At 35.1% G+C, this 16074-nt stretch overlaps 2 protein-coding genes and 1 pseudogene across 6 annotated transcripts; 1 reads left to right on the top strand and 2 right to left on the bottom strand.

Moving 5' to 3' along the window:
* Positions 1–378: 378 nt before the first annotated feature.
* On the bottom strand, positions 379–8538 carry LOC108321347 (SWR1 complex subunit 6). Of its 5 annotated transcripts, none has more exons than XR_008247304.1 (7): positions 8079–8537; positions 7857–7962; positions 4566–4672; positions 4331–4463; positions 3080–3198; positions 1631–2822; positions 379–1490 (listed from the first exon to the last, which is right to left on the bottom strand). XR_008247304.1 is itself a non-coding variant. In XM_017553077.2 (4 exons), exons 1-4 carry the CDS (start codon positions 8181–8183, stop codon positions 4260–4262), a joined length of 522 nt encoding a protein of 173 aa, XP_017408566.1. In that variant the 5' UTR covers positions 8184–8535; the 3' UTR covers positions 4021–4259. The 5 variants fall into 5 exon arrangements, 1 of the variants encoding a protein (XP_017408566.1); XR_008247305.1 differs by having other exon boundaries at positions 3089–3198; XR_008247302.1 differs by lacking the exon at positions 3080–3198 and having other exon boundaries at positions 8079–8538.
* Positions 948–2621, top strand: LOC108321346 (laccase-3-like; annotated as a pseudogene).
* LOC128195614 (uncharacterized) lies at positions 4679–7842 on the bottom strand. Its single transcript, XM_052873774.1, has 2 exons — positions 6948–7842; positions 4679–6893 (listed from the first exon to the last, which is right to left on the bottom strand). The coding sequence occupies exon 2, from the start codon at positions 6124–6126 to the stop codon at positions 5569–5571; it is 558 nt and encodes a 185-aa protein (XP_052729734.1). The 5' UTR covers positions 6127–6893; positions 6948–7842; the 3' UTR covers positions 4679–5568.
* Positions 8539–16074: the final 7536 nt, after the last annotated feature.

The raw sequence follows: 16074 nt of genomic DNA, 5'->3' as shown, positions 1-16074 counted from the left end.
CCTTCTCTAGCTTAAAAGCAATATGAATGAAGACAGTTAAAAGATAATTATAATTTTGCTTCCCAAAGTCTTAATTATTGAGAATAAGAATTATGTACCCTTGCAAAATATTAACTTCCTTTCTCTCTCCGTAATTAGATGTGGAAATATTGGTTTGGTTGGGTGTCCTAATTATTCTATTTTCCTACACATAGTTTGATGGGTGTACTTAGAAGATTGCAAGTATCTTACCATAAAATTCCAGAAAACAGATTTATTAACTAAAGATGCATTTCTAATCTAGTGGGTCTCTTTTCATCTAAAAATAACACAACCTAGCATTTATTCTACAATGGATTGCTGTGTGCACCATGCATGTCCTCAACTTTGTTTGACTAATTACTAAATATTAAGTACCTTGACTAAAATATAACGACTCAACAGAAGTATTTCTCTTTCCAGGCATTTCCCTACATATAAGTCTACAAAATAGCTGCATTTAAAACAAATCCCCTTCAGCACAAGAAACACCATTAAACAAAACCAGAACAATGAAGACTTTCCACCTCCCTGGTAAGTCATGTTGTTCTTGGTTCGTACTAGCCCTGTTTGCTCTCATTGCTTCCCTTGCTTCGGCTAAGAGATACATTTCCATGAATTTGTTGTAAGTTCTGATTCAATTATATCATGAATTATTCACTACTTTTCTTCAATAAAGTTAGAACTCTTTAGTAATTATCATTCCATCATAATTTGAGTGAAATAGGTTCAAGCTAGGCTAGTGACGAGGCTGTGCAAAACCCAAAGCCACATCCCCACACTAATCTAACAATAAATAGTTGGTCCATGAGTCGATATGCTACTGATACATACTTGGTCCATGTACCAATTTACTGTGCTAATGATGCATAAATTTGATCTTCCTCACAAAGTGATAAGGGCTTATGTGCATCAGGCATGGGTTAAGGATGCTGCGAAATCCGTGGGCCAATGGGCCGAGTTATGTAACTCAGTGTCCCATTCAACCAGGGAGAAGTTACACATACCGATTTAGAATCAGGGATCAGGAAGGGACATTATGGTGGCATGCTCATACTGGCTTCCTGAGAGCCACTGTTAGGGAGCCTTCATCATCTATCCCAGATTGGGTTCTGCCTATCCCTCCTCTGTGCCGAAGCAAGAATTTCCCCTCCTTCTTGGTACATCTCTACAATCATCTTCGGCCCAATTCACATGAATAATGAATCTCCTTCCACTGTGAACGAACTATACCTTAGAGAAAAACATTTAAAATGTGATGAGCTTCTTAATTAGTGTCATGACAGTTTTATCGTGTTGATGCCACAGGGCAATGGCTTGATTCGGATATTGTGCTTCTCCAAAGGCAGGCAGACTTTGCAAGATTACCTCTAAATCCATCTGTTGCATATACCACTAATGGGCAACTTGGTGATCTTTACAGATGCTCAAGCCAAGGTGTGAAAATTATTACTCAGTGTGTGCCTGCATTCCTTAACGGTTGAAAAGGATATTAAAATGATTGATAACTTATTTTCAAATGACAGATTTTCTGAACCTTCAAAGTTTATTTTTATTAGAATAAAATCTTAAAAAGGAAAGCATAGCTGAATAAGGTTAAATTCTTAACTACCTTAAAAACAATTCTATTTTGATAGAGGTTCCAGTTTCATTGATGGTACGAACACACAATGCAGGAACTGTTCCAGTAGAAGCTAGGGAGACAATTATGTTGAGAATTATCAACAGTGCACTCAATCATGAACTTTTCTTCTCCATTGCCAACCACAGATGATTGTGGTTGGTACAGATGCAGCATATACCAAGCCCTTCAGAACCACAGTCCTCATGATAGGACCTGGTCAGACATTCAATGTTCTAGTCACCGCTGATCAACCCCAAGGTCTCTACTACATGGCAGCACGCGCCTACGAATCTGCTGCACCACCACTGCAATCCTAGAATACAGATCTACTAGACGCAGTAACCAAAGCAGATCAAGACCAGTTTTGCCTGCCTTCAATGACACTGCCACTGCGTACACTGCTAGGATTAGGGGGCTTACTCGGGTTAAAGTCTTTACGAAAGTTTATGTGAATCTATATTTCACGTTGGGGTTGGGGTTAATCAATTGCACAAATCCTAATAGTCCCCTGTGTCAAGCACCAAATGGAACCCACTTCACAGCCAGTATGAACAATGTATCATTTGAACTCCCAAGAACCACCTCCTTAATGCAAGCGTACTATGAAAGAATACCCAGTGTCTTCACCAAAGACTTTGCCCCTGTTCCCCCTGTACAATTTGATTATACTGGGAATGTACCAAGGGGGCTATGGACACCTTCACGGGGAACTAAGCTCTACAAGGTGAAGTATGGCTCGAGGATGCAAATTGTTCTGCAAAACACAAGCATAGTGACCACAGAGGAACACCCTATGCATGTTCATGGATTTCACTTCTTTGTAATTGGTTCAGGTTTTGGCAACTTCAACCCAGCAACTGATCCACTCAAGTTCAACCTTGTAGACCCACCTGTCAAAAACACCATTGGAACGCCTCCTGGAGGATGGGTGGCTATTCGTTTTGTGGCTGACAATCCAGGTAACATTGTAGTGTTGTAAAACTTTGCTTTTGCAGTATGTACCAGCATCACCTATTAACCTATTCCATGCTTTTCTTTCACGACTGCAAATCAGGAATTTGGTTCATCCGTTGCCACATAGACTCACATCTGAATTCGGGTTTGGGCATGGCACTTCTGGTAGAACACGGAGTCGGCCTTTCACGGCCTTTCACAGTCATTAATACCTCCACCGCCAGATCTACTCCAATGTTAAGGTTAAGAAAGCATCAGTAGTGAATAAATTTATTGTTGTGTACTACAAGTTCAAGAATTTGCCAAACAGACAGTATGGATTTCTGCAGTTCCCATACTAGAATTAAATTACGCTTAATTGAGCTGTATGTTTGCGGTATGTTGATTAGACGGCACTGTAACTCTATACAAAGAAAATTAATATTTAAATGATTTCTTATCATTACTATTACCAATTTAATTTTTCAGTGAGAAAAACTGTACCATTCTCACCAGTTGATAGAAAAAAAATATTTCAGTAACAGAAACTGATTTCATATCCTACAGTGGAAGAATTGTGCACTTGTTGCAATGCGAAGATGTACTATTCTGTACAAAGGAGCCTGAACAACAAAAAACATGGTACATTTAATTTTAGCAGGTCAACACGAACAAAAATGTGAAGTTCATCCTGACTGTTCCTGGATACCTAACATGCAAAGAAATCATTGGACCTCTAGGATGGCCTAAATCCACAGCATGCATCAACTGCCATGTTATAAGGTTCATGCACAATAATAAGAAACTAAAGAACATAACAGCAAACTCTAGCAAGTAAGCTTCCTTGGAGATAATCTAATCAAAGACATGCGTACAAAGTCACAAACAAAGATAATCCATAAGCAAAATACAACAGAATAATCCCAGTGGCATATTAAACATAACTGAACGGATAACTTAAGTTAATGCAACTATGGACATCAAGGTTACCAAATCAATATTCAATTTGTTATTCACCAAGCTAAAACTTGAAACTTAAGATTCATAAACAATGAAAAACTACTTCAAATACATTATATAAATTGCTCAATGTAATAATCTAAAAGTAGAAATGAAAAAAGAACAACTTATATGCCATTAGTCTTACAAATCGAAAATATTAACTGAGTTGGTAAAGCCTTTATTTCAAAAGAATGCAAATGGAGCAATGAATATAACCCAATAAAGTGCATGCACTGAATGAAAAATGTTGCGGAGGAACAATCAAATAAGATAAATTTAGACACGGTCATTCAATTTTTTTCTTGAGAATTGGTGAAAGACGTAATTGGAAAGATGACAAATTGTTGAATCGTGTGATACGAATCAATTATAAATCTTATGATCCATGTTGATAGGTAACCAAATCACGTAAAATTGTAGGATTTGAATTGTGAATCATAGAATTTAATAACTTCGAAGGACATCTTTAGCAAGGTTACATAGACCAAGAGGATCAAATAGGGGTCAAAATATACAGTTTCACCTTGTGACTTAATAACTGAACCACTAGTCTTAAAAGGTAACAAAAGAGGAAAATTGAGCAAAGAGCTTGCTTGCACATACTGCTGGTGAACACTGATATATAACAAGTTACAATAGTGTGTCCAATAATGTTCTTGTGCACATTTTTGTGAGACATGAATTAGGCTACAAATTTCAAGCAACGAGTATCATTGTGCACATTTTGACATCTATAGGAACAAAAGCGCATACCACATCTCACACAAGTGTAATTAGCAGAAAAACCACAAACAGTACAGAAGTGGCGACGGGAGGTTGTGCTTGGAGGTCCAACTGTGGCTTTCCAATAGGAGGGCACGTTAGGTGGCAATGATTCTAAGTTAGCCTACAATTGCAGGAGTTTGGTTTAACAAAAACAGAAACCAAGGCAAAAGTAAAACAGGAGTGTCACTAGTGAGCGTGACCCGTGGTGGATGTAATGACTGACCTCATGCAAGAGCTCAAGGAATGTTCTCGGGGCCCTCCTAGCTTCAAGTGCTTTTGCCTGTCTGGTCTTTCTTTTTGTGCCTTTAGACTGCTTTTTCTGTATATAATCTGTAAAGAAAAGGAACTAAGTGAATTTCAAATTTTGATAAGAATCAAATAATTTTTAAAATCTAACATAATTTTTATAATAGTTTTTAAAACATAAAAGTTTCACCAAAGGATCTTTAAAAATTATACTCCCTGAATTTCAATCAAGTTGCAGTTAGTACCCCTGTTAGATTTCTAAGAATGGAACCTAACCAAGAACACTCACAGTAGACAGAGAAAGTAATGAAAGAATGAGTTTCTATTATTCACAATAATAGAATTCTCTTCACAAAGAATAGTTGGGAGCATAACCTCCCTCACAAGACCTGAAAAACCCTGTTTGTACAATTAATGTTCAAAACTCCCCTCCGGACAACATAACAGAGTATTATTTATACAATTCCTCTCCCTTCTACCCTAAACCCATTACTCATTATATCCTATCACCCTATATCCTATCATTACACCTCGCTGCAGAACAACCTTATCCTCAAGGTTGGAACCGTGAAATTTGATTTCCTGACTCCTCTTCATCATCGTGTTATCATATGAATGGAACCCACTGGCTACTGCCCTCCCATTCAGGTATGGAGGCTTGGGTGGTGGCAAATCCTCCTCCAATGGCTTCCATTCTTCCTGGATTCTATTAGCTTCCAGCATTCTGGTCACATCTTTTCCAGAATCATAAGCCCTGAGAAAATGATTTTCAATGTCTTTCAATGCTTCAAGCAGCTCTCTCCCCTCTGCAGGTGCATCAAAAACTGCAAGCTCCCTTTGCTCCTCTTGGTTCTCGGTGGCCACATCCACCACCTTCACTGTTTCAACACCACTAATTGCTTGCTCTGCAACCCCTTTACTGTTACTTTTATTATTATTCTCTTCAACACTCACCACTTTGTGCTCAACCTCTTCTCTTTTCACCCACGAAAAAAATGGTTTTTCCTCATGCTCTTCTTCATGGTTGTCCTCGTGCCTTTGTTCAAGTTTGGGCTTTTGAATGCGGTGTTTGAACTTACTTCGTTACCCTTTCCTTTTGGACCCAATTTCCACGGTGGCGTCACACGCATCGTTCCCTGCTTCGGATTGCTCTCGGGATTAGCCATGCCCCGCTCCTCACGTGCCCTCACAACGCGTTCGACGGCCTCAAACAATTCGTAATCAAAATTCGACGGCAACTTGCCTCCAGCGTTGGTTGTTCCCTTGAAGCAGTCGTAGTCAGAGAGCAACGCATGCCACTTGCGGCGGCACTGCGTGAGGTTGCGCTGCACATCCAAGGCCACGCAGTTCTGGGCGATGATGTTCCACTGCTGGTAGGAGGACAGCGCGACGAAGCAGTCGGCTTCCACCGCTGCGATTTCGTTCACCAGAATGAGTGACTCGATGATGCTCCAATCCGGAGCCTCTTGGAAGCGCGTGCAACGAAACACGCCAACTGAACCTGAAGCGTTGATGACGTCATCGTCGTAAATCTTCATTTATTTTTGCCCTCCAAATCGCACCACCATAGCTTCCTTCAATCCTTCTCAAGAACGATTCTTGGCTTTAGCCTTCCAATCCAGGACCCAATACCCAGCACTGCCCTTCATGCTACTGTATGCCAGGCGCACTTTTTCTTCCTCTATCACCCCCTAGATCTCAAACTTTCTTCGTTCTAGCAATCCACCCCTTAGGATCAAACCCGTTGAAAGTGGGTAGTTCTACCCTTTTTACCCCATTAGGTTGGGCATCTCCTCGGTCTTCATCCAGTTCCTCCTCCGAGCTCTCTCTTCCCCTTCTCCGATTCTCGTTAACAGAATGTTGATTTTCATCTACAGACCCTGGACTGCCTTCCAATCCTTTTTCCTGGTTCCACACCCTTCCTCCAAGAACTCGCAAGAGTACTCTGGTTTCCTGCCGCATTTCTTGCATATTTCTTCTCCATTCTGCCATGCTCATTTTCGGTTTTGCCTTGCTCATTTTCTGTTCGATGGTCCTCCTCTCCAAGGTATTGTCTCTTCCTTCCATGCTTCAACCCTTTCTTGATCACTTCTTGATCCGCAACCTTTGATCCGGCCGTCCTCCCCTAAGGGTATCCGACAGTCCCCTCCCGAGCAGATCCGACAGGTCGGACCAATTTGTTAGGTTTCTAAGTATGGAACCTAACCAAGAACACTCACAATAGACAGAGAAAGTAATGAAAGAATGAGTTTCTATTATTCACAGCAATAGAATTATCTTCACAAAGAATAGTTGGGAGCATAACCTCCCTCAGAGGACCTATAGAATTATCTTCACAAAGAATAGTTGGGAGCATAACCTCCCTCACAGGACCTGAAAGAGCCTGTTCGTACAATTAATGTTCAAAACTCCCCTCCTGACAACATAACAAAGTACTATTTATACAATTCCTCTCCCTTTTATCCTAAACCCATTACCCATTATATCCTATCAACCCCCTTTTTCCCTAAAAATACACTTTGATTCAGGAAATATCCTGTTGGAATTTACATTCATTCAAGAAGTCGTTAGATGAAGATTGCATGGCTCAGATCTTGAATGAATGTTTTTAGTCTGCTTTAAGTGATCTACACCCAACAGTTACATGCTGCTAATTGCATGAATGGATGTAAAAGTCAGTATAAGCAATCATGGGTCCATTTACAAGATACACATATCCTAAGCCTTAATTAGTTAGATTTGTGGATCTCTTCACTTAACATTTATCTCAATCGCTCGTCCTTGTTTATTCAAGGACCAAAATGACAGTAAGATGGGTTAAATGAGGGACTCAGATGTTAGAATTCCAATTTCAGAGGCATCTGTTGAATTTTGTTAAGCCAGATAATAAGAGGAGCAAAGTTACACACAAATCACAATTTTAAAAACTAAATGGGCCTTTACTCTAAATTAACACTAACAGCAAAAATGAAATAAAATTGAGTAAAATAGTATTCACGTCCCTATAACTATATGGCGTTTTGATAATAGTCTTTGAAAGTAAGAAAACTTAAGAAGCTGCTGAAAGTGTAATCTATATTAATCACTTCACTACAAAACTCAAAAAGTCGTCTGATAAGGAATAAGTTATGTTCAAGGACTAAAGTTTAGGTACTCGTGTTTTAATTTTCCTGGTTTCAAGCATTTTATAGTTTAACTATAATGATGTTTTGTCTAATAAAATTATGAAACAAAAGGAAGAAAAAAAAAGTAGAGAAGAAACCCTAACATTGATCCTCCTCGTCGAGAGAAGCTTCATCATCATCGTTATTGGCATCTGCGATTTCAAAACCCGCATTGTCATTCTCCAAAGCATCCAAGCGCGCAAGTGCCGCCTGAATTAAATTGTAACAGAAACACACTTCTATCAGATTCCTCATTCAATTTTATGGTGATACATATTTCCTTGAGAAATTAGAAAACAGAAGAAGAATTGAGAAGAGATAGCTGCCTGAGTGCGGTTGTCGGCGCTGGCAAGTGCAGCGGCCATTTTGGACGCAACTTTTCGCGTTCGGCTTGACATGCGGCGGATCGAGCTGGAACCGTCGTCCTCCATTCCTAACTCCGTGGAATCACCGACTCACAGGCGTCACCGAAACACAACCTTAATCTTAAAGATTACCTGTGAGAGCTTGACAAGTGAGCAATTTGAAGCACTACGTCACCACACCACTTTTTGAAAGTTGTCGCGACCCTTTTTATTTAATTTACCAGTCTCTTGACCCGTGGTGTAGGTGAAGGAGTGCAATGGACGGGATGTTTGTTAGTGTTGGCGTGAGATGATCGAAATGGAAATGGGTATTGCTTGTGGCGGGAGGGAGAAGAGAAGCGGTCAATGTGTAGCCGTAGCCCCAAAACAACTTTTCGCAAGAAGAAAAGGGGAGGGTTTGTTGAGTGGTAGACTATGAGACGTGGAAGGATTTTAAGAGGATACGAAGAAAACCAATGTGGATGTATCTGTTGGACTATTGATTCTTAAAAAAATAGTATAAAAAATAAAAGTAAAATGAAGTTTAATAATAAAAAATAAAAATAAGATGTAAAAAGAAAAAATTGGATGATGCAAATATTAAAAATGATTTTGATCAAAATAAAAATATAAAAAAACATTTTTCACATTTTTATTTACTATTATTTTTAAAAAAAATGGAAATAAGTTTTATTTAGTCGGACGAGAATAAAAAAACTAAAAAGAAACGGCTGAAAGTGTAATCTCTTAGGCTTTGTTCGTTTAGAGTGATTTGGAAGAGATGATTTGGGGGAGATGATTTGAATGAATTTGAGTGGATTTGAGGGTAATTTTTTAGTTGTTTTTTTGAGTGGATTTGTGGGTAATTGAGAATGGATTTGGAAGTAAAGTTTGTGAGAATTAGTGTAGGATTTGATTGATGTGATAAATTTTAAAAATTAGTTTAATTGGTAGAAATTAAAGATTACCAAAATGCCCCTAGTTATAAAAGTAATATAAAATGTTATATTTAATTGTAAAAATATTTATAAAGAAAAAAAAATTATGAATAATTTATAAAATTAATGTTTAAAAATTATAAAAATTAAATAATCAACTTATTTTTAATAAATTAGAAAATATAATATACCTAATTTTATTAAAATGTACATCTTTTTAAATTATAATATTAAAATAATTATAAAAAAAACTGAAAAATCTATATTGCGTAACCGGTGGTTACGCGTTCGTGTAACAGTGGGAAGACATACACCATGCAGGGATTTTAATTCATGGGATATTTCAAGCTAACGTCTTGTGATTAGCAATGTCAATATGTCACACTTTGCCCGTAGCAGATGTTCTTTTTTATACATTTTTTTTTATCTAGATGTATGACTTAGTTTCTCTTTGAGCAATTTCTGAATTTTGAGCTACGAGAATGAGAAGTATTTAGGTTTTGTATTACGAGGTTCAGCAATGGCATGGATCCCAGATATATTTTTCCGCACACTAGTCTTGCAAGTAAGGATTATGGGCATGGTTTCAAATTGTGGATGACATGCAATTACAGAGATCTCAAAAGACTACAATTTTGCAGCTGCAGTGGGGGATTGAAAACTGCAATTTAAAAGTTGTAGGTTTTATGCATGTGAGTATTCAAACTGATGTATGTGAGGATTCAAAATAGTGTATCCAGTCTGTAACCGGTTACGCGTGTGCCACCAAAATTTCATGCTCCTGTAACCGGTTACATGCTCCTGTAACCGGTTATCACTTCTTCAACCTGCACTGCTTCCACATTTGGTCATCTTCATGGGTATATGAGTCTTTGTATGGTATTTCTTTACAAATCCGCACACCTAAGGCGAGATTGTATGTACAGTGTATTCTCGCATATCTCTGCTTTTACGTCCGAGCAAATCTTTGCAAATCGGTACAAAAGAACAACGTATTCTTTCTAAATCAATCCTCCCTTTTCCACGTGAACAGGAAAATCAGCTCAAACGAACAAAGCCTTAATCACTTCACTACAAAACTCAAGAAGTTGTCTTACGGAATAAGTCATGGGGTGTTTCATCTGCACCACCAACTTTTTCATCTGCATCTCAAATTTCCTAAAATACCCTGATTAATGAGGTGATTATCCAGTAATTTTTTAGTTTATTGACAAAATTTGTGTAACATTGAAACCCTTCACTCCCATTTTCCCTACCAGCAAGCATGCACCCCATTTCCTCTATCCCTAAACATGTACTCCATTTATGTACACCCCATTTGAATTCCATCTCTTCTCCTCTTTCGATTCTCTTCAATCCATCTTCTTTATTTTCATTAAATGTATTCCTGTCAGTGATGATGCTTGGAGGAAGGCAGACTTGACGTTTGAAGGTGGTGAAAAAAAGAAAAATACAAGTACGAAGATATATATATATATATATATATATATATATATATATATATATATATCGGATATGAAAATTCGAAAGAGATGATTCGGATCTGGATACCCGATGCAGTTTCTGTCGGATGTCCACAATCGATGGGAAAAATATTTTTTGTCGCATTTGGAGATGCGTATATTTTTAAATGTATATTTGCACCTCCAGATCCGATGGTGTTGTGTGAAGTTATTCTTATAATATATTTTTTAGTTGTTAATTATTTAATGTTTCTTTACATAACATTACATGAGTTTTACAATTTCTGTTTAGCTTTTAAATTTCTAAGTATGTTTTTGCAGTGTGTGTTTTAAAGAATGTGGGGGTGTTGTTTATGTTGGAAGGGCAGAAGAAGAAAAGATAATGAGAAGAAGTTGTGAAAATGTAACATATTTGGAAGGTGGGGTAGGCGTAGCTGTCTTCGACTTTAGGTTGATGGCTGAGCAGAGTAGAACTTGTGAGAAGATAAGAAAAGAGAAGAGAGAATTGTAAAGCTAAAAACCAAGCCAACCCATTACAGCGCACACCAACTGTTTGAAACTTTTCTTTTCTCTCTACAATTTGCAAAGAACCTAAGCCTGCAACTCTTAACTCATACACTACACATTCATTCTTTTGTACAGTTAAAAAGAGTTTCCTTTTAGCAGTCAAGCCAATATGACTCATTTAGTGGAATGCATCAATTGCTGTAAATTCTTTAATTTATATTCAAATTGTATAGATGAAAAAAAAGGAACTTCACTCTTCATTATGACTAAACTAAAATCACAGGCTTATTTACTTCCATCATACTGGGCGAGAGAAAGAACAGAGAAAGAATAGCAAATGGTGGTACTGTGCGTATCGTGCTGTGCGAGAGAAAGAAGAGCAAATGGTGTGCGTGAGAAAGGAAAACAAATGTGAGTGATATTGTGCGAGAGAGAGTGAGCAAATGACATCCGACACACAACTCCTAAAATCTGAAACTGAAAAAGAATCTTTGACTGTTTTTTTCGGTTTCAACAAAAATTAAAACATATATTAATTAGGGGCCAAATAGGTATTTTAGCAAAATTTGGAAGTACATGATGAAAGGGTTGGAGGTGTAGATGAAACACTCTAGTTATGTTCAAGGACTAAAGTTACATGAAGTTTAGGGACTACTGTTTTAATTTTCATGGTTTCAAGCGTTTTACAATTTAACTTATAATGTTTTGCTTAATAAAATTATGAAACAAAAGGAAATAAAAAAGTAGAGAAGAAACCTAACATTGGTCAAAGTAGTAAATGCAGCACAGTACAACATCTCCGTCCACTGGTACATAGCATCATCTTTCTCTTTCACTTTCGCATGGAATTCATGCTTGAATAAATATCATACTCTTCGGTCAGAACTTTTCCCCCACACTAACCTAACAATAAATAGTTGGTCCATGAGTCGATATACTATGCTACTGATACATACTTGGTCTATGTGCCAATTTACTGTGCTGCTGATGCATAAGTTTGATCTTCCTCACAAAGTGGGTTATCAAGCAGGGGTTAAGGATGCTGCGAAATCCATGGGCAGATGGGCCGAGTTATGTAACTCAGTGTCCCATTCAACCAGGGGAAGTTACACATACCCATTTAGAATCAGGATAAATGTTGGATAAATTTAAATATAAAAAATTTATTAATAATTTTGTTTGAGTTTTATTTTATTATTTATTATTTTGATTTTGCTAGAAATAAAATAAGGATTCATAGTTTTGATTTTTCATTATTTAGGTGTAATATTAATATTATTTTATTGTATATATAGATAGAGATAAATTATGTAGTTTTCATTTTGAGTAAGTTAATATTTTGTTTTTATTTAGTTCAAGGTTCTATTTATACATTTTTGTTCAAATTTTTAATGAATTTACTAATATATAATTTCTGAAAAATTATATTTTTATGTCTAACTTTCTGATGTATGAAACTAAGACATTTGATGATTATACATAAATATATTTTTACTTTCAATTTTATCAAATTTTCTCAATATTGAGAAATTCGACATATGATGAATATATGAGATAGGAAAACTATAAATTCTGATGTTAAATTCAAAATTATCACCCATATTTTTTAGATTGTCTTTTTCGTATTACAATATTAAACGTAAGACTTTAAAACCTTATTTCCCACTAATGGATACCAACTCTTCACTTTAATACTTTAAAAACTTATTTTACACTAATGAATACCAACTCTTCACTTAATGCGGCGTGTGATCAAATTATAAACAAAAAATAAAGTTTGGAAGAACAATATATGGATAAGATAGAAAGAAGATTATCAGAAAGAAACGAAAAAAAGAAAATAAATAATGAAAGAAAAAGAAGGGAAAGAGACCTTACACAAATTTATTTTATTTATAAATATCATATAAATATTATTACACCTCTAAAATTATTATAAGGAAACTAAATTTATAGTAAAATTTAAAATATTAATATTATTTAGAACAACTTTCATTACTTGGATATAATTATAGATGATACACTCTAAAAATAATTTAATGTACAAATTTAGAGATTTTTTTTTCATAGATACTCTTAGAAGAAAAAAATAAATGATTTTTCTTTCGCTAAACTAACTAAAACTAGAAACTTATTTGTTGAAGTTATTTTTTATCAACTTTCACATATTTAACTCATATATAAGTAAACTTAATTTATGAAAGAACTACTTTTTCTCAATACTTATGGAAAATATTCCTGTAAACATGTCCATAAAAAAAACTTGAAACAATATGAGCATTGTTTAAGTTGTGTTTAATATTTTTTTTATATTTTAAGTAAAACACAATAATAATAAAAAGATTAATATTATTTCAAATTTTTAGATTTATATCAAGAAATGTATAATGATAGGAAGTAATTTTTTTTAAGTGAATATAATATATTATTTGAATATATTGTCTAATTTTTGTTTTGCGTCATATGTACAGATATTAAAAAGTATAATTTTGTGTCAAGGAAAACACTAGTGCTACGAAAGAAAATGATAGCGATTGTTTTGTTTTTAACAATACGCTTCGGTTTTAGAACCGTGACATATACTAATAAGGTAAAAAGATGGAGACTTTTGACCTTGATTCCAACCGAGGTCAAAAGATTGGAACTTCTACTCTAGTTCTTAAATAGTAACGAAGAAAAAAAAAAGAAAAAGGGAGGGGGTGAAGGGGTTATTACCTCGGTTCAACCGAGGTCATAACATGTGTCTATGGCAGCGGTTCAGGCTAGAATTGAGGCCAAAACCTTTTAAAATCTTTTTTTTAAATGACGTGTATCCTATGGCATCGGTTGTGGTCGAACCAAGGCCATAGAATGTCTTTCTACCTTGGTTCTTGTCGCAACCGAGGTTTATATTGTGCAAATTTTTTTTGCATAACAGGTATGTTTTGGTGATATCTACTATCACAAAAACATATTTGCATACGGAACAGTATATTATAGCACAGATTCAACACAACAGTCAATATTTATAACACATAATGTTTAAAACATAATGTAAAAAGTCTAATAACTATAAACCAACTTATATGTGCTAATGTATTTTAAATTCTAATAACTATGCACTATTATATAATCTAATTAGATGTTTTGCAAGTGTCTTCTGTAATAATATAAGTGACTTCTTAAAAAGTGGAGTAAAAATCTTGAATCTATGCACAAGACACATAATATTAATTAGGATTAATATTAGGATTTTTTTTACTAGTGAAATTTTATTTTGAGGTTGAAAATTTGTCTTTGATGAATGAATAAGTTCACAAAACGTGTACGATAAGTCATATAAGATACTAGGACATTTTCTCACACGACTTTGTCAAAGAAGAAAATATGCAAACTGCCAAAATTTGAGACCTTAACGTTGACGATAATAAATATCCAAAGTGCGTGATGTGACAATGAAATAAACTATGAACGGTTGTTGTTTATCAGTATCTATGTTAGTAATTATATTTATCATGGATTATATAATTATTATTTGATTCGGAATATTTTGTAATAAGATCTTTGGTCTCTAATATATTGACATTTTCTTATTTGAGTACCTGATAATTTTTGTTTATCTTGAGCAATAAATAGATTAGAAGTTTTTATATGATTCCCTATCATTATTACTTTCTTTTAGATTGATGATTGATTTTTAAATTTTCGCGTAAATATTTTATATGTGTGGACATCAAAACAACCTCGTTGGAATTTTTCTAGACTAACACAAAACAAGTAAGATTTTCTATTTAAGTTAAAAGGATCTTCAAAGGTCCAGAAATCTTTTATTGTTTGCTCATCATTTAATCACAATCTAGAGATCAATTTACTAATTTTAAATATTCATATAAAAACTTTCAATTATTCAATATACAGTATAAAGAAAAATAAAATACATTATGTTCTTACAAAGTCAAAATTACATATTCTTAAGATTTTATAAAAAGTTCATCTTCTTATTTTTCCGTCTTTAATTTGAGATATTTTTCTTTTCCTTTATAGATACTATGATATGTAGACAAGTTTAGAAATCGTCTTAATCATGAAATTTATTGTAATAAATACTTAATTATTTATCTCATGAATAATTCAATTTAAAGTGAATTTATGAATTTTTACTGGACTTAAGTTATTTAGGTGGTTAGTTCTGTTAATCTGTTTAGGATTCTACTAATTTATCTTATGTTTTAAGTAATGTTAATTATATTTAATTTTTATTAGGTTTAGTCAAGATATTCTTATCCACATTATTCACTTTATCTGATAGAAAATAATCTCGATCATATATATATATATATATATATATATATATATATATATAATACACATTCATACCGAAGATAAATACACTAAAATTAATATTATCTTATTATTATTATTAAAAGACATGTGTAAACAGTATGCTTAATTATTGGTTGTTGCTAATTAAGTCCACAAGATAAGGGATTGAAAGAGAAATAATGCAGGTGGGGAAAGTAGACATAAGGCATTATAAAAAGAGAAGGGGTTGGAGAAAAATGAAAATAAACATAAGAATAGTGAGGTCATGCATGGCAATGGAGTGAGTGAAATTGGAAGAAGATAAACAGAAGCGATTGAGAGACAGAGACATAGTCACTAGTGCAGAAAGGGCTATAGACGTCCGTTCTTTAGGTTTTTTGATGTCCGACGTTCGACCGACGTCTTTGCGGGTGACGTCTATGTAGACGTCCGCTGTGTCAGGCCGGACGTCTATATAGACGTCCGCTGTGTCAGGCCGGATGTCTATATAGACGTCCGCTGTGAACCTCTCGGACGTCTATACACTACTGCAGAAAGGGCTTTATTAGACGGGTTATTTAGGGTTATTTAGGATTACAGGGTTTGGACGTTTGTTTGTGCACTGCAACACGTCTGAAGAGCAGATTCGAAATGAAAATGGAGGGAGATGGAGGAGTAAACGACCTAAAACGTAGGCCAAAAACGCCGCCCAAGAACACGCAACAAACTGCACCAAAATGCACCGAAAACGATTTTTAATCGGTCCAAATGAAAGATATTTCATTACTG

Source organism: Vigna angularis, chromosome 2, assembly GCF_016808095.1.
Source record: "Vigna angularis cultivar LongXiaoDou No.4 chromosome 2, ASM1680809v1, whole genome shotgun sequence".
Classification (NCBI taxonomy): Eukaryota; Viridiplantae; Streptophyta; class Magnoliopsida; order Fabales; family Fabaceae; genus Vigna; species Vigna angularis.
Note: the sequence above shows the minus strand (reverse complement) of the source record. Positions and strands in the feature narration are given on the sequence as shown.

Bases quoted from the DNA above. Each gene is read 5' to 3' on its own strand.
- LOC108321347 (XM_017553077.2), bottom strand. From the start codon at position 8,183: ATGGAGGACGACGGTTCCAGCTCGATCCGCCGCATGTCAAGCCGAACG. The intron at 4,673-7,856 runs GTTAGGGTTTCT...TTTTCTTTACAG, and splicing joins TCTCGACGAGGAGGATCAAT to ATTATATACAGAAAAAGCAG. The intron at 4,464-4,565 runs GTCAGTCATTAC...CTGCAATTGTAG, and splicing joins TCCTTGAGCTCTTGCATGAG to GCTAACTTAGAATCATTGCC.
- LOC128195614 (XM_052873774.1), bottom strand. From the start codon at position 6,126: ATGAAGATTTACGACGATGACGTCATCAACGCTTCAGGTTCAGTTGGC.